The sequence below is a fragment of the Heterocephalus glaber genome, unplaced genomic scaffold (genome assembly GCF_053883595.1).
Source record: "Heterocephalus glaber isolate CG9 unplaced genomic scaffold, H.glaber_assembly_v1.0 deba00001428, whole genome shotgun sequence".
Lineage (NCBI taxonomy): Eukaryota > Metazoa > Chordata > Mammalia > Rodentia > Bathyergidae > Heterocephalus > Heterocephalus glaber.
Window position 1 is genome coordinate 1402392 of NW_028258293.1, and position 22395 is coordinate 1424786.

The 22395-nt window shown below is 59.6% G+C and overlaps 1 protein-coding gene across 5 annotated transcripts in view; it reads left to right on the top strand.

The window, feature by feature from the left end:
• Window positions 1–16565, top strand: part of Wt1 (WT1 transcription factor) — a 40289-nt gene extending 23724 nt beyond the window's left edge. For 4 of the 5 annotated variants that reach the window (XM_087211499.1, XM_087211497.1, XM_004851610.3 and 1 more), the window contains 5 exons: window positions 9846–9942; window positions 11327–11477; window positions 13289–13378; window positions 13896–13988; window positions 15314–16565. In XM_087211499.1, the coding sequence (XP_087067625.1) occupies window positions 9846–9942; window positions 11327–11477; window positions 13289–13378; window positions 13896–13988; window positions 15314–15435 (553 nt within the window). In that variant the 3' untranslated portion in view covers window positions 15436–16565. The remainder of the gene's footprint in view (window positions 1–9845; window positions 9943–11326; window positions 11478–13288; window positions 13379–13895; window positions 13989–15313) is intronic. The other variant, XM_013074657.3, reaches the window with a different exon arrangement.
• Window positions 16566–22395: the final 5830 nt, after the last annotated feature.

Consider the following 22395-nt stretch of genomic DNA (forward strand, 5'->3'; position numbering starts at 1 on the left):
GCCAGTAAGCGTGCTGGGGTTTTTGGACAGTGTCCCCTCCAAGCAGTGGTGGGAAACCGGATGTAAGAGCATCTCCGGGCTCTGATCTGGGTGTGACATGAAAGAGAAGGAGCTGCGGTTGTCTGTGCCCTGTGTGGCGTGAGGAAAGTGTCGCCTTCCCCAGGGCGTGCGTGACCCTGTACATAGGCCAGGGACCGGCGCCCACGGGACGTGCACCCAGGTGAGCCTGGCCTGCAGATAGACGCCGAGAGGGATCACACAGTGTTAGTGACAAGAGACGTGGCTGGAGGAAGTGGGTCCCTGCCAGCAGGACCTGTGGGCAGGGATGAGGTCATGCAGGTGTGGTACTCTGATCGTCCTTGGGAAGGGAATCCAACGACCTGCAGGTGACAGTTGGATTGTGCGTGGTCTGTGATGACTCATCTGTGACACGTGGCTGAATCCCAGGTGTAATCATGCAGGCACAGGGAATGCAGTAGGTCAATATATTCTAAACCCCTTGCCTGGGTGCAGGGCCTCAGTCCTTAGAAGGAGGGTCCGCTATTGGCCGAGGTGCTGACACACTTCCCAGCCGCACTCTCTGCTGTGGCGGAAGTTGCTCTGGTTTTGGCCCCTTGTGGCCTCATAAGGACAGAGACTCTACTGGTTCTTTTCCAGCAAAAGACCCAAGGAAGGCCCTTGATTGGTCTGTGCTGGGTCATGTGATGGGAGTGGAGTGGTCTGATTGGCCAGGTCTTAGCGCCCCCTAGAGCCTGAGACTGCGGGTCCCTGAAAGGGTGGGGGAGCTCTGGTTTCCAGGAAGGATGGATATGGGTGGGAGAAACAAGAGACACTTGAGAGAGTGCTTAGAAAAAGGGGCACCCTCTTCCCTGCAGGCGGGACACCAGGCTGGGTGCTACGGGGACGGGCGAGACCTGGCGGGAACAGGACGGAAGGCTGCATTGGTGGGGTCTGCTGTCCAGGGAAAGCCCCTCAGGAGAATCACCCGAGGGCTGTTTTTAATGAAAAGTGACTAAAATGTACTGTTCTAGTTAAGTGTAAATAAAATGCATCTTTTCCACTGGGAAGCGGAAGGAAGGTAAACTGTCCAAGTTTTTTACAAAAGCTGATTCCTTTCTAAAGTGTTTTTGAGGACATTTTAGAACTGTGAAGTGTCAGATGCCGGTCGTTATGTATCCATGTGTGTTTGAACTCATCAGATTTAACTTGGTTGTTTCATTTGTAAGCTTTTACTTCCTGAGCTGGGCCAGGAGAAGCAGCTTCATCTGCCTCCCTCTCTGCTGTCTGTCTGTCCACACCTGGAGCCTGCGAGAGTCGTAGGAAGTCCCCCTGGGGAGGGAGGCCGAGAGGGCCTTTTGGGCCACCTCTGAGCAGGGCTGTGGCTTTCCTTCGTGGTCACAGTCATGGTTGGTCCCGAGGTGCCTGTTCCCGGGCGCCACTGCACTGGATACACACAGTACAGTATCGGAAGGTCTTAAAAGTGGATGGAGGGGAAGCCTGGAAATTACGCTGAGGGTAGGGAAATTGGATTCTTAGCAAAGCTTTGAGCCTGTGCCTTCTGTTGCGACTCCTGAGACTTCCCAGGAGGCATTCCCAGGCCATGTGACACAAAGTCTGCTGGGCTGGGTGATCCATTGTTCAAGGCTTGTCGTTTTGGTGGATTTGTTGTATTTTGTTGGTTGTGCTCTCTTTTTGACCATTCCAGTCCCCGCCCCACTTACTTCCCTGTGGTTTTCGGAGCTGGCTGGTCAGTGGTCAGCGATGTCCCACAGTCTGGACTGGGTGGGTGGCTGCCCCCTTGCAGTCTGCAGCTTCACACCTCTGTCCTTTGTGTTTCCTGTGAACAGGTAGTTAGCGCTAGAGATTTTTTAAAATTCAGCCTCGTCTCTTGTGTGGCAACTTGAAGGGTTTCTTAGTGTGGCTCTTTCATTTCCCTCTGAAATTGGCAGTGGGTGAGGGGCACTGGGCTACCAACCCTACAATCCTGTGTTGTCAACACCAGGAGCAGCCAGGTACTTAACACCTCAGATAGAAGTCCTGAGCGTCCGGAATGGAGAGGGGAGAGGCTGGACGGTGAGCTCCCGCTCTGGGGCACAAGGCCTGGGGGCCCTGGGGTGCTGGTGAACTGCAGAGGGGAGAAGATGGAACTGAGGACAGCCGCCCACCTGGCCCATCACTGCGGGTGGGAGAGAAGTGTCGCAGGCAAAGTCCCTCTTTGAATATTCGTGTTAAAGGCTGATTGCCCTCCAAAGGCTGATTCTCTTTTCTTTTACTTTCTTTCTTTCTTTTTTCTTTTTTTTACCTCTTCTGCTGATAAGGGATTTCAGGGCAGCTCTGGTTTTCCTCATCTGTAAAACCTCAATTCCTTTTTATTAATCTTCTTGTGCCTGTGGAATATCAAAATTAATCATTTCAAAAGACGCTACTCTTCCAACACAGCGTTTCCCCTCAATGGAGCCTCAGTGTACAAGTTCTTAGCAGGGGGAGGGCTCATCATTTGTGTTCTACGAGGGACTTTTTCTTTATGCAGACTTTCAAAGAACACGAGCTGATGCTTTTAAAGCTGTCGAGGAAAAGCAAACTTTCCTAGGATACATTTCGTGCATGTGAATTCCGAATTGGAAAATGTACAGCCCAGGCCCTGCTGGAAATGAAGTCACGAGGTATATGCTCTGCCAAGAACTGCTTCTGCTGAGTTTGTTTTCCCAGATAGGTACAAAACATCTTACTTTTTGTAAAAATTTTGCATAGTTTGAGCTGCTGTGGTATATCAGTTCAACTTCTCCTTTCTTTATAACAAAAAATAAATACGGCCCCTCACAGCTGTACCCAACTCTGTTGATGGGAGCCGTTTTAAACCTTCCCCTCCTCACCATCTCCATGCCTTTCTCCTTCCCTGGTGCCCCACTGCATTTTAAGAATTTAAACAAGCCTAATTTCATTCATCCCTAGAGGAGAGACCTGGGAATTGCTCAGTCACGGTGATAGAGCAGAACTTGTCCGGGTGGGGTTGCATCCCCGGGACGGCCCAGCTAACTGTGAAGGAAGAAGAGAAGCAGTGACCTGGACTCAGATGCCCCTGCCTGGGGCAAATGACTCAGCAGCTCCTTAAACCTTGGTGTGCTTTGCAGCAAAACAAGGGTGACACTACATAAGCAGCGATGAACACCCATTAGGTGCATGGTTATATAGGGATTTACCAGGTGGGCTCACAGTGGCCTTTTGCCTCTGGGAAGCGGGAGGATCCAGAGGGAAGTGGAAGGCCTAGAGCTCACTGTAGAGTGTGGTGCAAGTTCGTGTTGGAAAGCTGAAGGTCTGTGTTGGGAGCCTGAAGGAACTGGAGAGGAACGTCCAAAGGCAATGGCGGAGACTGGAGCTCATTGGCAGAAGAAAAGGTCAGACTTCCTTCTTCTGCCATTTTTATTCAGTCCAGGCTCCAAGCCTATTGGTTGGTGCCACCCACGTCTGGGGTGGGTCCTGCCTCCTCAGTTGGCAGCCTACCTGTCAATCATCCAGACACACCCAGCACTTTACCAGTCTGCCAGGCAGCTCTTACTCAAGTCAGTGAGCCATTGTGTTACCTCACCCCTTGGCTCCTGCCCCAGACTGTTGGATAGGAAGGGTCAAGTGTGGCTGTTCCCACTTGACATGAAACTGGGTTGGGGAGGCTGAGTTGTCCACCTGACGTGACACCTTCCTGACTCCTAGGGTTGTGCTGACACTCAAACATCACACATCCTGCTGGTGTCGTTCCCTGGGTCACCATGAAGCGCAGGAGACACAGCCCCAAAGATGCCCAAGTCCCACCTGTGGAGCCAGTGGCTGCTGATTGGCAAAGGTGTTTGCAGATGTGGTCCAGGGAGGGACCCTGAGTGGAGAGGATTCCAGGGATGACCTGGAGGGCTGAACGCTCAAGTGTGATAAGGAGCAAGCTCGTAGAGGGAGGCCGCGGAGACCCGACCTCAGAGGAGCAGGGCGAGAGGCTCTTGAGAGGCCGGAGTGGTGCAAAGAGGGGACCAAGGGTAGGCATGGCGGTGCCTCCAGCCTCAGACTCAGGAGGCTGGGGCCGGGGATTCATGGATCCCTGGAGTTTGAGAGCAGCCTGGACAACATAGCAGGCCCTCATCTCCACCCCCCACCCCCCAAGTAATTCTAGAAACAGGAAGGTAAGGGAAGTTCTTCCCCCAGCGCCGTTGGAGGAAAGCAGCTCTGCAGAGACCTCGCTTCCGTCTGATGAGGCTGATTTCACACTTCTGATCTCCCCAACTGTGGGAGAATCAATTCATGTTGTTGTAAGCTGCCAAATCTGTGGTGCTTTGTGACAGCTGTCTTAAGTCATGATACGCCTCAGGTGACAGTGCAGCAGATAGGGTTTCTGTCTAGAACTTCAGCCCTTGAACCTGTTTTCCAGGGACTCAGGCAAAGCCCTGCACCGGGGATGAAGCACCTAGATTTTGCTCCCACAGGCCTGACCCTTCCTGCTTGGTAGCTGTAGCATCCCTCACGATTCCACAGGTCTCCACCTCTGTTTTGCCACCATGCTGAGGGGCAGCAGAATCAGGGTGGAATTTTCCCGTTTGTAGCTTAAACTTCACTGCTCAGCCTTGAAATCAAATCAGTGGCCGTTAGGGCAGATGTCTCTTTTGTCTGAGCCGACAGTGGCTCTTCAAAAGTTCAGTTATTTGCATGAATGCAAAATTCAGATGGTCTCAGAAAAATTGAGACTCCCAACTTTTCACCAAAACGGAAGATGTGACCACTGTGTTCGTCTTTCTGGCAGGGATGGGCTGGCACAGCTGAGTCAGGGCTGCCTCCGTCGGGCAGGGGACAGGGTGGCCCAGGTGGGTATCCCTGCTATTTAAGGCTGTCTTGTCCCTTAGGGCTTTCTTCGTTTATTTTTCTCACTAACTTGGACTCTGGAGGAATGTTTGAGTTTGTGGCTCTGCTTTAAATAAAAAAAGAATGTAATCCATATTCTTTCATGGAATAATTTCCTACTTGGCCAATAATCCAGGAATTCATGGAAGACGAGAGAGGTGATGGCAGAGGCGAGACAGGTGAGTGTCTTGGTTTTCAAGGAGCAGAAAACCCAGTTGATTTTAGAGACCACAGAGCGGTGAGTTAGCTGAGTTCTTGGGAAAGGTTTTAGGCCAGGGGTGGGGGTCCAGGGGAAGAAAACCAATCAGTCATTAGGAACCGGAGTTGTTTGGTGAGGTGAGCACAGCCCCACGGCCACTCCGTTGGGTGGTGGGATTACTCGCCCGGAGAGGAAGTTCACTAGTACAGCCTTTGACTGGAAAAGGTGTTTGGTGGTTGTGTGCGTGGACACCTGTGGTTGAGCAGTGGAGCTCAAGCCATGGGTGAGGCAGCCCTCAGCTCTTCCTGCTTATCTTGGAGTCTTCAAGTTCCCTCTCCCTGTCCTTTGGCTGACTCGGTATCTTAACATTCAAGAGGAGGAAACGTACGAGGCAGCCATGTGGAAGTGACGCACAAAGTACCCGCTTCCCACTCTGGGAAAGCGCGGGGTGCCAAGGCTGGCTTTGGCCTCTGTGTGTCCCTTCTCGGGATCAGGGTTGGTGGTGGCTGAGGCTTCACCTGCAGCTCCACCCTGATCAAGGCCTGGGCCCTTGGTTGGCCTGCTTTCTGGTGTCACTCCATGGTGTCCTTTGCTTCTGCCGCTGGGTCATTCTGATTGTCGGGGCTCCGTGAATTCTCTTACCTGCAGTGCATCTCTGTCCCTAGAAGTGTGCTTTCTTGGCTGGTGGTACCTTGCCATTTGGAAGGACTAATGGCTCCAACCTCCTGTCCATGTCCTGGGCATGTTAAAGGTGCTTCTTTCTCAGGTGCGGCTTGTCTTCCTGCGACCATCTGAGCCAGCGGCTTTGCCCTGGCAGCTGCTGTCTCCTCCTTGAGCCTTTGTTTCTCAGCTCCTGATGGCGACTGACATGTTCCGTAGCTGGCGGGGCCACCTGTGGGCCTGGGTTCTCCTGGATGGCTTCTCCAGGTTGTTGTGGAGAGACCTGGACTCCTGTCCCTTCTGAGTATCATGGAAGCCTATTCCATCTGCCTTGTCAATAAGACGGGCTCCGGAGCAGCAAGGGAGACCACTGTCTCTTCCGAGGACTCAGAGAAGGTGCTTTGCAGGCCTGGAGGAGGCACAAGATGGGGTGGAAAACAGCAGATCCACAGCCAGAGGGATCTGGCCATCAGGGACAGCTCGCTGCAGGACAGAGTGGGGTCTGAAGAACGGATCTGTGGTCCTGAGCTCTGGCTGAAGCAGCTGGGCCTCCAAGCTCAGGGCTGGGACACCTGCCACAGCTCGTGCCTGGCCTGGGGTGGGGCATGATTTGATGCAGGACGGGCCTGGGCCCAGTGCAAAGGAGTGGTTTGCACTTGGGCGTGCTAATGGCGCTCTGGCCACACTGCACCAGGTGGCCCCAGCCCTCTGCCTGAGGAGAAGCCGGCATCTGTGGCCCAGGGCTCGCTGGTGCTGGAGGGAAACCCGCAGATGGGATGCACACTGTCCTGAGGCGCCTGTGTGGTGGATGGCCCCCACTGGTGCCCTGTGGCGGCATCTCCTACAGCATGGATGCCATCCTGTGAAAGGGACTTAGAGGCATGAGGGGGTCAGGAGGAAGACACCGGGGGACAAAGTGCACCTGTCACAGTTGGGAGAGCACAGCAGAGGCCCCCGAGGGCGAACTTGGACCTGGAAGGAAGGGTCGCCAGGTGGAGGTGGGGTTAGCCCCAGACCGCCTTGGGTGTCTGACTGGTGCCTGCTGCAGTCCCTGTGGCTGGAGGCCAAGAGGGCCAAGGAGTCTCTGTGCTCAAGGCCAGGTTTCTGTGGAGCAGAGGAGACACCAGAGCTGGCTGTGACCAGCCATATGATTTGTGCTCACCAGGAGGCAGAAGCAGGCTGGTTTCAGCGCAGTTTGGAAAGGCCTTTGCTAACTGGAACTCTTCCCAGATGGAAATGAAGTCTTTGTCATGTCAGCCAGCTGCTGGGCATGAGCTGGAAGAGGTTCCTGCTTGGAGTGGGGTTGTCGTAGGTGACTGAAGTAGCTCTCCAGCGCTGAGGCCAAATACCTAAGGGTCGTAACTTGGGGCAAGAAGCCTTGTTTGGGCTCACAGTGTCAGTCCATGGTCTGCCAACTCCATTGCCATAGACTGTGGTGAACCAGAAACGTCAAGGTAGAAATGGGGGTTAAAGGCAAGCTGGCAGCTGGGAAACCGTGAGGGAGAAGGGGCCAGGGATAAGATACACCCTCCAAGGCATCGTCCTGCAGCCTGCTTCCTTCTGCCGGTTCTACTTCCTAGTAGTCCCTTCTGCTGTGAGCTCAGCAAGTGAGCCACCTTCTCATCACTGGGACAGAATACCTGGCACCAGCAACTTACAGGAGAGGTTGATTTGGCTCACGGTCTCAGAGACTTCAGTCCATGGTCAGCAGGGCAGCATGATGGAATGGCCTGGGTGGAGGAGAGCTGCTCACGTCATGGTGACCAGGAAGCAGAGGGAAGGGAAGGGGCTGGAAGTGTCCAGGCCATGCCCACAGTGACTGCCTCTTCTGACCAGCCTCCGCCTCCTAACGGCAAGTCACCTATGAGCCCCCACAAAGCAGTCACCTTCAGAGGTCCCGCCTGGAATTCATGAGGTCTGGGGTCATCTAGATCCAAATCCTAACAGCAAGTCAGCAGCCTCCTACGCAGTCCCCTGTCCCGGCCCACCCCAAGCACTGGTGCACTGTGACCAAGCCCTCACTGACTGACACCCTGGGGGTGCTTCACACTTGGACCACTGCCAGCACCGTCCTCGGTTTCTGCTGGGACCAGGTCAGGGCAGCTCCTCCTCAAAGCCCTCGCAGTGCAGAGTCCGGGATGCCCCATGCTGGCTGTGTTCTTTCTCTGCAGCCAAGTGGCCTCGGCATCCTGGTCACTTCCCTAGCCTCACTTCCTTCGAGCACATCCTGAGGGAGGGGAGCTTGCTGGCATTCGCATCTCCCAGTCTGTGCAAGTTTGGTGCTGGCTTAGCCCTGAGCCCCTCTCCTCAGGATTTGTCAGGGTCAGCGGAGCAGGCTGTGCAGGGGCACGGACCTGCCACCCGTGTCCCCAAACTCTGCAGGGCAGATAGGCTGTTCTTCCTAAAATGCCTGGATGCAGACTGAAGGCGAAACCTTTTCTGTAGCTGCTGTGGCCTGGGCCGCGTGGACAGGCGGGGTCCTGGGACACCTCTCCCTCCAGGAGGGCGTCTCCCGGGGATGGGAGTCGAGCCAGCCCCAGCCTTCCCCTCCCTGTCGCACTCTGCCGAGCCCCGTCTCCCTCGGGACCCTGGAACCACTACAGCGACAGAGGCAGAGAATGGAGTTCCGAGCCCCACAGCCAGGCCAGTGTGTGCATGGCCCGATCCCCAGGGTCGGTTCATGGCTGACCAGCTGGTGTGGTCCTGGAGATTTCCCTCTGAGGTGCACGTCGAGCCCGTTCCTCACTTGTATAATATGTTCAGACAGGGTCTCCTGAGTTTTCTTAGGTTGCCCAGGCTGGGCTCCAGCTTGAAGTCCTGCTGCCTCTGCCTTCCAGAGTGCTTCCAGAGGCCCGGCCCTCCAGGACTGGCTAGAGAACATTTCTGGAAAGGAACTTCATTGGCTTGGTGTAGCCATGCAGTCTTCTCCTTTAGTCTGCAGTGCAGCGGTTCCAGTGCATTCACAGCCTGGTGCGACCCTGGCCCAGTTCTTGGACATCGTAGTGTCACTGTCCGCGTCCCGCCAGCCCCCTCAGACCCTGGTAACCACGTATCTTGGCCGATTTGGTTTTTCAGGATGTTTTGTGTAAGTGGAACTCGACGATCCGTATCCTCATGACTGGCTTCTTCCGCTTAACTGCAGGTTGGAGCATGTGTCAGGTCTTCATTCCTTTTTATTGCCAAATAATAGTCCCTTGTGCTCGTACACTGCGTTTTGTGTTTGACTTGTCAGCTGGTTGACCTTTGGTTGAATCTGCTTTCTGGCTCTTCCCTGTGAGGCCACTGGTGAGCCATGTCGCATGCAGGGCTTTGTGTGGACTCTGTACTCGCTCTTCTTGGGGTCGACCCAGGGTTTCTGGGTCATGTGGTGACTTTATGTCCATTTTCTGAGGGGCTGCCAGATGTTTTCCAGTGCAGCTGCACCATTTCGTCATCGCTCCGTGGCGATTCTGCCGGGAATTGTAGCACACTCCAGGGCCTCACTCCGCCTCCAGTGGGGATGAGATGGTGCAGGGCAGCTCACAGCTACACCCAGGACAGCGGACGTCATGCAGGTGGCCGTAGGTGCCCCGAGCTCCCTTGGGGCCGAGTCAGGCTGGGCTGGGGAGCGGACCCTGGCTGGCCTGTGACCCCGCTTGGCCCCAGAGGGCACAGCGGATCTGGAAAGCTGGGGGGTGGGGTGTGAAGCAGAGGGAGCCACAGAGGCGGCCCCGCTTCTGAGGACCAGGCAGCTCTTCGGTGAGTGCCCTCCCTTTCTTGGTGCCGCCTGGGAGGAACCGAGTCACAAGGTACTGACGGGTGCTCAGCGTGGTTCCTCTGAGCCCCAGCCTCCTCACTGCTGAGATGCTCGTGATGGCGAGCAGCCTGCCTGGCTGAGGCCCTGCCCTGGCCCTTCCCAGCTGGTGCAAATGCAGCACCGGCCAGGCAGTGCCTGCAGGAGCCGGCGGTGACTGTCAGGAGGCGTCCACAGCAAAGGCCCAGGGCGGGGGCAGAGCCAGCTGCTTCTGCCCCGTGTCTTCTAGGCAATCTCTGCTTCCGGCACAGAGGAGCACTTGCGGGGGGCTGCTGTGGGCCGGGCTGAGCCCACCTCGCTGTTCTGTGTTCACAGCCACAGCGCAGGGTACGAGAGCGAGAGCCACACGACGCCCATCCTATGCGGCGCCCAGTACCGGATCCACACGCACGGCGTCTTCCGGGGCATCCAGGTGAGCGCTGGGCACGCCTACCTCTGCTGCCTCCCTGCTGGGTGGCCCACGGGCCTCTCTGGGGGGAGCCCCAGCTGGGCGGCCGGGCATCAGGGACCCTTCCCTCCACGGCAGCTGGCCGCTTGGGACGGGGAGGAGAGGGGAGTCGGCACACGAAAGTCCCAGAGCACCCAGCGCCTCTGGGGCAGTCAGAGCCACCTGGGGGCTGAGTCACTGGCAGATGCGACTCGGTGGCCGCACCGAGTGACAGCTGTGTTCCTGTCCCAGGGCGTGGTGCCCTGGAGCGTCAGGCTGTGGACCGGGCACTGGGCCCGAAGGTGGGGCGCTCAGCTCCCACACGTTCTGATCTGAGTCTCCCTGTCCCAAGTCGCACTGCCCTGAGGAGGCGGAGGCACGGAAGCGTGGCTGCGCGGGTCAAGTTCGGAGAGCACCCTGGCTCCGCCCCAGCACCCTTCCTGGCACAGCCACTGGGAGAACAGCTCTAGTTTAGGTCCCAATCACATGTGCGTCGCGCCAAGGACAGGAAGTGAGAGGTGCCCCCTGCCTTCTCCTCACCAAGCTGCTCAGATCCCCGGGCCAGCTGGGCCCCCCACTGCCCAGTGTCTCCTTGGGTCCCACCTTGGGGTCCCGCTGGCTCAGCGTGCCACTTTAGGCCACACTGGCCCTGGGACACTGGGACACTCCCGGGCTGTGCACACTGAAGTTTACCGTTTCTTCCAAAAAAGAGAAATCGGAGCCTGGGCAGAGTGGGGCGGCTTCCAGGCTTCGGACCTGCTCCCATCGTCACCACTGCGGTCACCACTGTGGGCTTGGCTTGTGTGTCTGTGACAGAATGGGGGCCAGTGCCCCCGTGACTCAGTTTCCCCCAGAAAGGGACCCACCCGTGCCTTGGAAAGACATGGACGGTCCCCGTGTTTCCTGGTGTCACCACTAAAGGCCGCATTGGCCGCGGTGTGGCATCACAGACGGCCCTGGCCCAGGGCTCCTGCATCTGCATCCTGCATGCACTAGGGTCTGGTCAGTTTGGGGCGAGTTTGGCAGCTCACATTGTCCTCTAACAAGAACGTCCGCACCACGGTGGGCTGGACGAGGGTGTTAGGTGGTCTCTGAGTGGGACACGTGGGGGTCCCCAACACCACATTGCTTCCTTGAGGCGCTGTGTGGCAGCCCCAGAGGGCTGCACTCGTGGCCTGGATTCCAGCTGACTCTGACATCTGTGTGGGGCGGGTTGGAATGTCCCTCTGCGCCCCCTGCAGGGTCTGTGCTGGGCTTGGGCCTTGGGCTTCATGGGCTGGGGCCATCGTCCCTGCTCAGCGACTGATGGAGCCCTGCTTGCCAGGGGATGGTGTCCAGCTAACGGCCTCTGTCCTCCGCCTCTGCCCAGGACGTGAGGCGCGTGCCCGGTGTGACCCCCACACTGGTCCGGTCGGCCTCTGAGAGCAGTGAGAAGCGCCCCTTCATGTGCGCTTACCCAGGCTGCAACAAGAGGTACTTCAAGCTGTCCCACCTGCAGATGCACAGCCGGAAGCACACGGGTGAGGAGCGCTCGCCTGGCGGGAGGCAGGTGGCTGTGAGGCCAGCTGTGAAAGTGCCCAGGGAGCCTGCTTCAGGGCAGGCAGATGGCCCTGCAGGCAGCTGCGTGGAGCCAGAGCCCGCAGTGCTGGCTTCAACAGCAGGGGAGGCTCCGGGCGGGCTCAGAGGTGAGGGCGCCTGCGTAGACGCAGCCCGAGTCTGAGCCCAAGAGGCACAGGGCTGTCTCAGGCTCGGGTCCTCCTGGCCCTCTGGCCGGAGAAGGGCCGTGGCACAGTGCTGGGCTGCGGGGCGGCGGGGCCCTGGGACAGCTTCCAGAGATGGCGGGAGGGCTGTGCGCTGGGGACAGCCTGTGGTCGGATCGATCTCAGCAGCCCCGGGAGACGGAGACACGATGTCGGATGATGTGTCAAGGGGAACGGGCCCCAGTCCAGGCGTCGGCTTGGGATGGTGCTGGCCTGGCCTGGCCACTCTGGGGACACGGGTTGGGTGTGGCTGGGTCCCGAGGCAGCCGCGGCTGGTCTCCCATGCTGCAGGGCAGCCTCACGAGCCCTACTGCCCTTGTCCTGCACGTCACACTGTGCGCGTGGAACCGTGCTGTGCCCATGCTCCCAGGGGACCCCTTGAAGAGCACCCATCACGGTTAGAGGAACCATCGAGGACCGCGGCCTTGGAAACGTAGGGGCCGCGCAGGACGGCAGTGTGGGGCAGAGAGAGGCCGGGTGGAGCGGAGTGAAGGCGGCGTGAGCCAGGAGGGTCAGCAGCCCTGAAGCCCCTCTGCAAGCGCGGAAGGATGAGGGGCCGGGCGGGGGGCACGGGTGGCAGGCGAGAGGGGTGAGCAGGGAGTGGGTTGGGGCTGCACACGGGCAGCTGAGGCCAGGCTCGGCATGAACGTGAAGCCCAGGAAATCCAGGCGACACAGGGGCGCAGGCAGAGGCAGGGCCCCTGGGGGACGATCAGGGATGCAGTCTGGGGAGGGAAGGGAGGCTCTGGGCTAACCGTGCTGCTCCACGCACGGTGTTCGTGGGGCGTCAGGGGGCATGGGGACAGAGGTGCTCAGCGTGAGCTGAGTGCAGGAGGACTTGGGGATCATGAGGCCACCGGAGTGGAGCAGGCTACAGACAGGTCAGGAGGTTGGGGCCAGGGAGAGGGGATGCCCGGTGCCCCGGGGTGGCTTGCTGTCTGCCCAGGATCTTAGTCAGACTTCTCCGTTCAGCTGTGTGCACTCGGGCTCAGCTCCAGGTGCTGGCTGGGCTCCCTCTGTGGAGGACAGGGCTGGGTTGTACAGGCCATGCCTGCTTCTCTGGGGTGGAGGGAGGGACACAGCTGCCCTGCATGCTCGCTCCTGCTCCTGGTGAGGTCCCGTGGCCCACCAGGTCGTGACCATGCTCAATGCAGGAGTGAGAAGTCAGCAGCAGAGGATGCCAAGTCTTGGGGCCGTGAAACAGGGGGCCCACGGCAGGGCCACCCCCAGGACTCTACCAAACTCAGCCCATGAGTCAGCTTCTTTGCCCTCTGCCTAACTGTGCCCTGACACTTCACTGTGTCCCTGAGCCTGTGCCAGTCAGATTCTGGCCCATTTTGCAAGGAGGAAGCTGGCCCCTCCTGGTGCTGTAAAGGCGGAGCTGGGTGGGGCACCCTTGGCCCCTGGCCCGAGCCCATGAGGGTGCCCGGTGCTCTGTCTCCTCTGCAGAAGCTGCATCACTGTCCTGCCCCTGCCCCGGGCCTGGGCCCTGCTGTCCCCGTAGGAGAGGTTGAGCCACATTTGCAGGAGCACATTTGTCTCAAATAGAATGTAAATGGTGTCTTCCCCAAGGTGAGAAACCGTACCAGTGTGACTTCAAGGACTGTGAGCGAAGGTTTTCGCGCTCTGACCAGCTCAAAAGGCACCAGAGGAGACACACAGGTTTGTGGGCCCCTTCTGTGGCCGGCTGCCGCCTTGCCTGGGGTTAGGGTTGCTGCTCAGCTCTCTTCCTTGTTGAATGTGGACGAGAGGGTCAGCATCAGTTTTGTTTTTCCAATACCTCTGTTTTCACCTGGAGGTGTTCCTTCTCTTAAAAAAAAAAAAAGAAGGGAAAGAAAAGGAAGTGTCCAGATTCTCCCGGACAGCCCAGCTGGCGCAGGGCCCCAGCGAAGGGCTGGTGACAGTGGCCCGAGCCTGAAGCACAGCAGAACCGACTCTCAGGGCTTCAGGCTCCAGGTTGGCCAAGAGCCGCCGCCGAGAGAATTGGGTGTCCAGGCTAAGGAACGGTGGTTCCCAGGACAGAAGCAGGTCCTCGGGGCCCAGTCGCCTCTGGGCCGGGGGTGCTGCGGACACTGCAGGTGTGGCTGACAGCCGGGCGCCTCCAGCTGCCGCGAAGCCAGCCCAGGGCTCGCTGTGGCCGCATGTTAGGGCCGAGGCCAGACCTTCTCTGTCCGTCTAGGTGTGAAACCATTCCAGTGTAAAACTTGTCAGCGAAAGTTCTCCCGCTCCGACCACCTGAAGACCCACACCAGGACTCATACAGGTAAAACAAGTGCGTAAACTTTTCTTCACTTTTATTTTTCTTTATTTTTGGTGAGCGACAGTGGGGTGCGGCTGTGTGTGCGGAGAGCCTGGGAGGGACTCGCAGCAGCGTGTGCCCCTGACTGAGTGGAAGCGCGACGCCCTCCATCTCCAGACGTGGGGCGGAGGGTGTGAGGGAGGGGAGACCAGGTCCTGCTGCCCGGGACTGGGCAGCCTGGGGGAAGCGGAGGCTCCAGCAGGCCAGGCCGGAGCTCCCGTGCCCCATGGCCCGGCTGCCAACCAGGCCCTCCCTCGGCCCCGCCTCACCCCCGGCTGGTGAAGGGCTTCACTGCCCCCCGCCAGGCTCCTGTGGCCCCCAAGGACGGCAGTGCCCTGTGCATTTTCTGCCTCTGGGAAGGACAGACGTTGCGTGTGATCTCGAGTTATCTTTGCATCAAGGCCAAGGAGGTGGATTTCACTTCCGTTTCACTGATGGGGAGACTGAGGCGCGCAGTGGTCAGGTGACTTCCCAAGCCCCGAGCTAGGGAGTGGGATGCTCAGTCCTCCCTGTTGGGGAAAGGCGTGCATCCTACAGCAACCCGGCAAGGACAGCAGTGGGGGACAGGCAGGGCCAGCAAGGGCCAGAGGTGACAGAGGAGCAGGCCTGGGATTTGTCCCTCAGGAGGTGGAGTGAGGGTGGAAGCCGGGTCCGGACAGTGGGGGCCCAGATCTCAGCACCCCTGGCACACACAGGGACGGCGTCCTGCGCCCCCTCTGCCGTTTCCCTGACTGTCCTGAGCACACCATGCCTGGGGAAGACGCTATCCCTGGGTGCCGGCCCCTGCCTGTGGCAGAAGTGGCCGGGTCACCAGCAGTGGACGCTGTCTTCGGACCCAGGGAACCACGTGCCAGGCACGTCTGCCCTGCTTGTCCTGAGCAGGGGTCAGAGATATCAGTGTCCAGGAGACGTTCAGGCAGCAGAGGGCCTTCGGGACTGGGAGGCGACAGAGGACAGAGGGGCCGCGGGGTGACGTTTTCCTCCTCAGCTGCGCGTGGACACCAGGGACGCGCAACATAGGACTGGGCCCACGCAGTGCAGGGCTCGGCGTAGACCAAGCATGGAGTAAGCTGATCCTGACCCTTGGGAGAAGCAGGCTCGGGGGAAGACCTGGGTCCTGGGCCTTCCGAGTACGGGAGTGAGACAGGCACAGGGGACCAGTGATGGCGTCCAGTCCCTCTGGCCCCACGCAGCCAGCCACAGACGGAGCCCCGGCTGGTGCAGACTGACCAGGGGTGCGCTCGGCACCTGTGCGGGTCTCCTGGCATTGCCACCCCTGACCGGCTCTGTGCCCACAGGTGAGAAGCCCTTCAGCTGCCGGTGGCCGAGCTGTCAGAAGAAGTTCGCGCGCTCCGACGAGCTCGTCCGCCACCACAACATGCACCAGAGGAACATGACCAAGCTGCAGTTGGCGCTCTGAGCGGACAGACAGCGCTGCGGCCGGGCCGAGCTGCTTCCGGCTGTGCGTTTGAGCTCCCTCCTCCCTCACCTCTCTGAGGAGGACCTGGAGCTGCCCCTCCCCTCGCATCTGGCTCCCCAGACCCCAGACGCCCAGACCCCCAGGTTTGCCAGAGGAGCTGTCTTTGCTCTGCCAGCCTTTAGCTGGCCTGGAGGCCCTTGGAGGGAGGTGGCCTCTGCATCCCGGCCGAGAAAAGCGTGATGCCACTTGGTTGGGGTTTTCCGCTGTCAGAACCATTGCTGATAAGGTGCCCTTCTCCCTTTAGGCTCATTTTCACTAGGAATGGCGTGATTGTATGGTTTCCTCTCCTGGGATATTTATAGGCCAGGGCATGTGTCCGTGTCTGCTAATGTAAACGTCGTCATGGTTTCCATTTACTAACAGCGAGAAATAAATCAGTGAAGCGGCGGGCGGGTCTCCACCAACTCCCGGCCAGGCGGGCTGCCAGCCCAGGCAGCAGGAGGCAGCTCTGCGCTCCTGCGTCTCAGGCAGCCCGGAAGGCATCGGAGCCAACTGGTTAGCGCAGCGCTCACTTCAGCACGGCCCCATAGGAAGCTGCTTGCAGATTCCGTTTCAGCATTTTTCTTTTGACTTAGTCATCAGAGATGTACAGAAATCCTCACACAAAGAAGCGGGGCTCCCTTTGTCACTTGGGGTGCCCTTAGAGTGTGCAGACCACACTGGCTGAGTGGCTTCAAGCTGTAAAATTTAAGTGACTTTGAAAGAAAATGGAGGCTGGCCCAGGGCTCCACGGTGGAGGCCGTTCTTGAGTAACGGGTGGCTGGGGGCACACGGACGTGGGGAGACTTCCAGTTGGGGGAGTCAGTGGCCACTGGTGGTAGGGTGTGTGTGTGTGTTTGAGCGTGTGTGTTGTTTTGTCTTTTAAGGGCAGGAGTATATTATTTGCTGTTGCTTGAACATACTGTGTAAATATAGATCCGATGATGATTTCCTCTTCGATGACTAACTTAGGAAGTGTATAAATACTAGGCCTCACTGTCAGTGTTGATCTTAACGGCATACTGATGATGACACTAAGCTTGTAACCTGCATTCTCACACTGCTCTGATTAAAGTCTCTTCAAAAAGCCAGTGACGGGACTCTCAGCCTGTTGTGTTCCTGCCTTGAGCAGCTGCCTCTCTTCTCCACAGGTAGGAAAAGGTCGCCCAGGCCGAGGGCCTGTGAGGGCCCCGACCACTGTCCGCCCGCTCTTCAGGACTCGGGAGTTGGCTGCCCCGGAAGCAGCAGCGAGTGTCCCAGTCCCTCACCCTGCAGCAGCCGTGCTCGCAGGGTGGGGCAGCGGCACCCTGAGCTGGGTCTGTCCTGCCGGCTCACCAGGCATTGCTTCCTGTCCACACGGGCAGGGGTGACCCGCAGTGCTGGTGGGAGGTGGACTCCGGAGAGCGCTCCACCTGGGCCCCCAGTTCCCGCCGTCTGTGCTGAGCTGCGCTAGCTGCCACAGGTTGGCTCCGCGGTGGGGACCGGCTCCCAGCCCCTGGGCACTGCGGGTGAAGGCAGAGCCGAGCCGGGCCTGCTGCGTGGCTCCCCGGGTGTCCACAGGAGATGAGCTCGTGCCGCCCTGTGATCCCGGGGCTCGGTGCCCCCATTTCCTTCCTGCAGTCCTGACCACACCAAGACCTATTCCGTGCTGAGGGGTCGCCCGGCCCGGGCTGCCGGGTCCCGTCTGGAGGCCCCCTGCTGGCATCTGGCTCTCGCATCACTGTTAACTACAGTGAGCGTGTGACTCATGTGGTCGGCTTTATCTTTTCCTGCCAGAGACAGCGTTCCCTGCAGAAGCTCAGGACAAGCAGGGCGCTTGTGGGCTAGTGGCAGAGAGATCGGCGCGGAGGTGCATCCTGTCCCGGGAGCCTGGCTCTGCCTGCCCGGCCGCGCGCTGGCTGGAAGTTGTGGCCTTTAGACAGTAGAGCAGCTAGGTTCACCCCCAGTCCCATCTCCTTCTCCACAGGAGGACAAGCGCCTCTGCCTTGGGGTCGTAGTGAGGGCTAAAGGCTTAAACGTGTGAGAACAGCCAGTGCTGGCAGAGGCCTGTGAGAAGCTGTCCAAGAAGACTGCTCCCCACACCTTGAGGTCAGCTGTCAGGTGACCACATGCATGTCCTGTACCTCGAGCTGAGGGGACCTGGGCTTCTTGCCAGCCTCACCACAGAGCCCACATCTGTGTGCTCCATGTGCTTTGAAAGTGCTTGGTGACAGGTGGTGCACACCTGTAATCCCAGCTCTTGGGAGGCTGAGGCAGGAGGGTCACTGTGAGTTCCAGGCCATGCTGGGATAATAGTGAGCTCAAGGCCAGCCTACCTGCATGGCAAGATCCTGTCTCAAAAGAAAGAAAAAATTTTACAAGTACCGGGTCTACACTGGTGGGTTTCACTGTCAGGGGACATGGGCAGCAGGGCTCAGGGGCCCAGGCTGGAGCTGCACTGTCCCCACTGGCTCTGCTCTGGGGCCTGCAGTGGTGCGTGTCCCCCCCAGGTCCTCCCACTGCCCCAGGCTCCCCAGCCCATCTGCACCCTTGGCCAGAGCCTGCTCCCTGTCTTCTCTGCCCTTCAAGGGGCTCCAGGTAAGGACGGGCACAACCCTGGTGACAGGCAGGACGTGGAGGCCGGGCAGGGCTGGTCTGGGCTGTGTGACAGGCGCGCTGGTGGCTCCGAGGGGTTGCGTCCCTCCTCGAGGACCTTCTTGGCCTTGGTGTCCCCAGACGTCACCTGCTGAGTGAGGCTGGTTTGGAAGTCCCGGGTGGGCCTGAGCATCTGCATCCCCATCCTGCGGTCCCCACTGCTGGGAGCCTAGGCCTGAGGGTGGCTCAGTCCGTACCTGCTGACAGGTGACAGGTGGCGGTGAGCTCTGTCCCCTGTGAAGGTGGCCAGGGCTCTGCAGGGCGGAGCCATGTGCCTGCAGGGGAAGCCACCTCGCCGGTGGGGGGACGAGCGTGTGGTGGCCACAACCCCAGACAGCACACGGGGTCCAGGCGCGTGGAGCCCTGTCCCAGGTGACAGGGTCCCCACCAGGGGCGCTCCTGTGTGCCTGCTGAGGGCAGCCTGCTTAGCTCCCTCGGGACCAAGGGACGGGTGGAGCCTGTGCATGAGGCCTGCAGTGCCCCGTTGTGCGACCCCCAAGGTGAGGGGACCCCACAGATGCGGAAGTGGCCTGGCCGGGGTCACCTGGCTCTTGTGTCCGCTCGCTGAGGTTCTTTCTCGATTGCGACTCGGATGCCACTCTGTCCACCCCTCTTGGCCCTGGCCCCAAGACCAGGGAGCAGCGCTGTGGAATTGGGGGTGCTGGAGGTCAGGGTCCCAGAGATGTGGCCCCTGTGCCTGGCAGCATAACCTCTTGGTAAAATGTGTTTTCCATCAGTATTTTCTTTTAAATACCGGAACTCGAGAAATGGCACGGTGTGATGTTAGTGGACAGCAATAAAAGGGAAAAATTGGGAAATGCATTTGAAAAAGTTCAAGGTCAACGACGGCTCAGCGTCCTGCTTCCTCCTGCTCCGGACAGGAGGGTAGTGGGAGGGGACGTGGATGGAGACGTGCACCACGGACAGGGCGAGCCACTCCTCCACAGCCAGCCTCGCTGCGAGTGCTTACATCCAGGCCAGAGAGGCCTCGGAGGTGTCCCCATCCTGGCTTTTCCGAGCCCTAGAAATGCAAGAACTCCGGTATTCGTCACTCCCCGAAGCTCAGCCTCCCAGGAAACGGTCCCCCGCAGGAAGGACGGAGCCATCCTGGTCAGGGTCTCGGTGCCGTGACTTTGGATGACCTTGGGGCAATTGGTAGGGGTAGAGGTTCTGTATTGCCCTGCTCCCAGAACTGGGGACATGAGGTGCATCCTGAGGAGACCTGGATGCTGCTGTTTGCAGGTGGGGACCAGCGTGCCTGGGGAGAAGCTGCTGGGGTGGACTCGGAGGCACTGCTGACCCCGCGTCTAGTCATTCCCACCACTAGCGGCAGGACAGGAAGGGTCTGTTAGTGCATCTGAGCCGTTGCTCTGCTCACCTCTGCCTGGGCCACCTGGGAGAGGTTAGGAGCAGCAGTGTGGCAGTCTCCCAGTAGGCAGGAGCCCCAGCAGGGCTCTGCACCCCTCCCGGGAACCCCGAAACAGTGCCTGAGCCTCAGAGCCCTGGGCTGGGGAGCACAGTCCTCAGTGTATGCCCCGAGGGCCCAGGGTCTCCCCCAGCGCCTCCCACCCCCCTGGGAGTAGACGAGAGGAGGGAAGGGTGGGGATGGGGTGACCGGGTCTCAGAGAGGAGGCCACAGCCAGGTGGGGCCGGGGGACTCTCCCATCAGATGTCGCCCAGGCCCACAGTCCTGTGGACCTCACACAAAGCAAGTAAAAACTAAGGCTGTCCCTGAAATGAATTTATGTGATTGTTGAGAATCCACAGTTGTAGATTCATCTTGAAGCATGGCCTTCTCTGTGAGGCCCCTGCATCTTACCTGACAGGGAAAGGCTCGCCAGCTCCCTGCATGGCAGCAGGAGGCGACCGAGACCCAGCTGGGCGAGCTCCGCTGCTGTCTGTCAGGTGGGTTCCAGGGCCGCGCTCGCAGGACCGCTGTGTGGTCAGCGAGGCCGGGCGCACAGGGAGGTCCGGCCTGTCTCTGACGCGGGGCACCACTGCTGTCCAGCCTGGGGAGCCTCTGGGCCCTGCTGGCCCCCCACTGGACACCGACAGCCCAGCCAGGTTGGTGGCACGACGCCCTGCTGCACCAGCCGCTCCCTCTTCCCAAGCCCTTGACCCGGGGCCAGGCCAGGCACCTTCGGTGCCAGGCCCCAGGGCCAGTGCTCGGGCAGAGGGAGATGCAGGCCGCGGTGCGGCGTATGGAGGACTCATTAGCCGGCCTGCGATGGGCCAGGCCTCTGCGCTGATAAGGCGGCCGGGCTGGCAGGTCTCATTTTTCACCGGGCCATCTGCATCTAGTCAAAGGGAGCTTGTCTCTCTCGGGACCTCCCCGGGCTGCGCCAGGCCCCGATGCCAGGTCAGGTGGGCGGTGCCCCTGGCCGCGCCATCCTGATACACACGGAAGTGGCCGCGCTGTTGACGAGGTTGATGCCCTGTTGCTTCTTATCAGCCTGCCTTGCTGCGGCTTAGCTCCGAGCGCGGGCTTCGGAGCAGGGGTTTTGTTTTCTGAATTTGTCACCTCCCTTTATGTGGAGGGTGTCACCCCCTCCTCAGCCGCTCTGCTCTCTGCCCTTGCAGGTTGGAAACCCCCGGCTGGGGCTCTGGTTCCTCCTTCTGAGGCTCAGCTCCGTGGCCCGGCGCGGGGACGTCCCTGATTGCCGAAAAGGTCAAACAGACCTCGGGGCTCCCCGTGTCCCCGGGACGTGTGTCCCGAGCTGGACGGGCCCAGAGGGGCTCTGTCCCTCTTTGGTCAGTTCCTGCCCGCGGTTGGACAACAGACCCCTCTCAGAAACCTCAGAATTGCTTCGGTGACCTCTGCACAAGAGATTTGAGCTGTGAGGAAGTGATCTCACTCACTCCCCAGCCTGAAATCAGAGATAAGTTATCACTTTATTCATTCCTCAGACACGTACTCTGAGCCTCCTAAGTGTCCAGCCTGTATTCCGCCAAAGAACCAGGCACCACCCTCTTTCTGAGCGGCTCACACTCTAGCAAGAGAATCAGAAATTTGAGCAGGGAGGGCAGGCACAGGAGAAGGGTCTGGAATGAGGGTTACCTGAAGAGGCCAGGCCAGCCTGGGTCTTGAAGCATGTGTAGGAGTTTTTCAGGAGAAAAAGAAGGAAAAGAACATTCTAGGTAGAAGGAATTGAAGATGTCAAGAGAACAGAGGACACAAGGGGTGACTGAAATATATGGTGAGAGCTTATATTTAAAAATTTTATTGTAGTAAAAGACACGCTGCTACAAATCCCCCCCAAGCCCTCCTGCTCTCTTTGAGCCCACTCAGCCCATCCTGCGTGCCGCTTCCAGAAGAGCTCTGAGGTCCTCTTTCCCCGGCGTCCTCACCAGGTGGGATCAGAGTACGCTGAGTGCTGCTGCCGAGCGCCATCCCGCGGAAAGGAGCTCGAAAACCACAGCGCTGTGTCCTCCTGCGCCTCAGTCACCGGGTCTGGCGCCCTGTGACTCCGGCTCTTCCTCCAGGTCAGAACGACCACGGGAGGTCAAGGTCTTGGGTCAGGACCTCGAGGCAGCCAGGGCAGCGCAGCTGAAGGCGCTGAGGAGCGAGGGCTCCAGAGCGGCTGCAGGAAGCGGCCTGGACCCTGGGATGGGATGAGTGTGCTCCCAGCCGGGAGCGTCTGAGGGCTCGGGACTGTCCTACTGCACTGAAGTTCGGCATGGCGGCGCTCCTCCCGCTTGGCTTGCCTGGGGTCTGGGTGGGGAAGGGAGCCCGATGTTGTGTGGGGCCGGTCCCCAGCCTGGGGCTCAGCCGCAGCCTCCGGGTCACGGAGCCGCTCCTCCCCGTGGCTCGGGACAGGCGTGCAAGTGGAGGTGTTCACACCAGGGCAGCGCAGTCCCGCGCAGGGCTCTCGGGGCTCTGGCTCCGCGGGTCTCTGGTCTCAGCGTGGTGCTTCCTTCTGGCGGGAGGCCGGCCCTGACTGCTGCGGGGCTCCGCCCGGGTCGGGTCTGCTGAGGGCCCAGGCCTGGCCTCCTCTGCCGCAGGACCCCGGAGCGGGCCTCAGCCATCGCTCTGCTGCCCCCTTGGCCCCATCGTGGCCCGGCTTGGTGTCAGTGTACACAGAGTGCTCGGCCCGGAGCTGCTGTCCACGAGTGAGCAGCCGTCAGGAGCCCACAGAAATGGTCCAACTCCACCCGGCTGCCTGGCGGCCGGGAGTGGACAGCGACCCCTGGCCCAGTCTTCCCTCGCTGTGTGTCCGAGGGTCAAGCTTGCCTCGAAGGCCGCGGGCACACTGTGCAGTGCTGCCGGGTGCGCCCTTCACCCTCAAG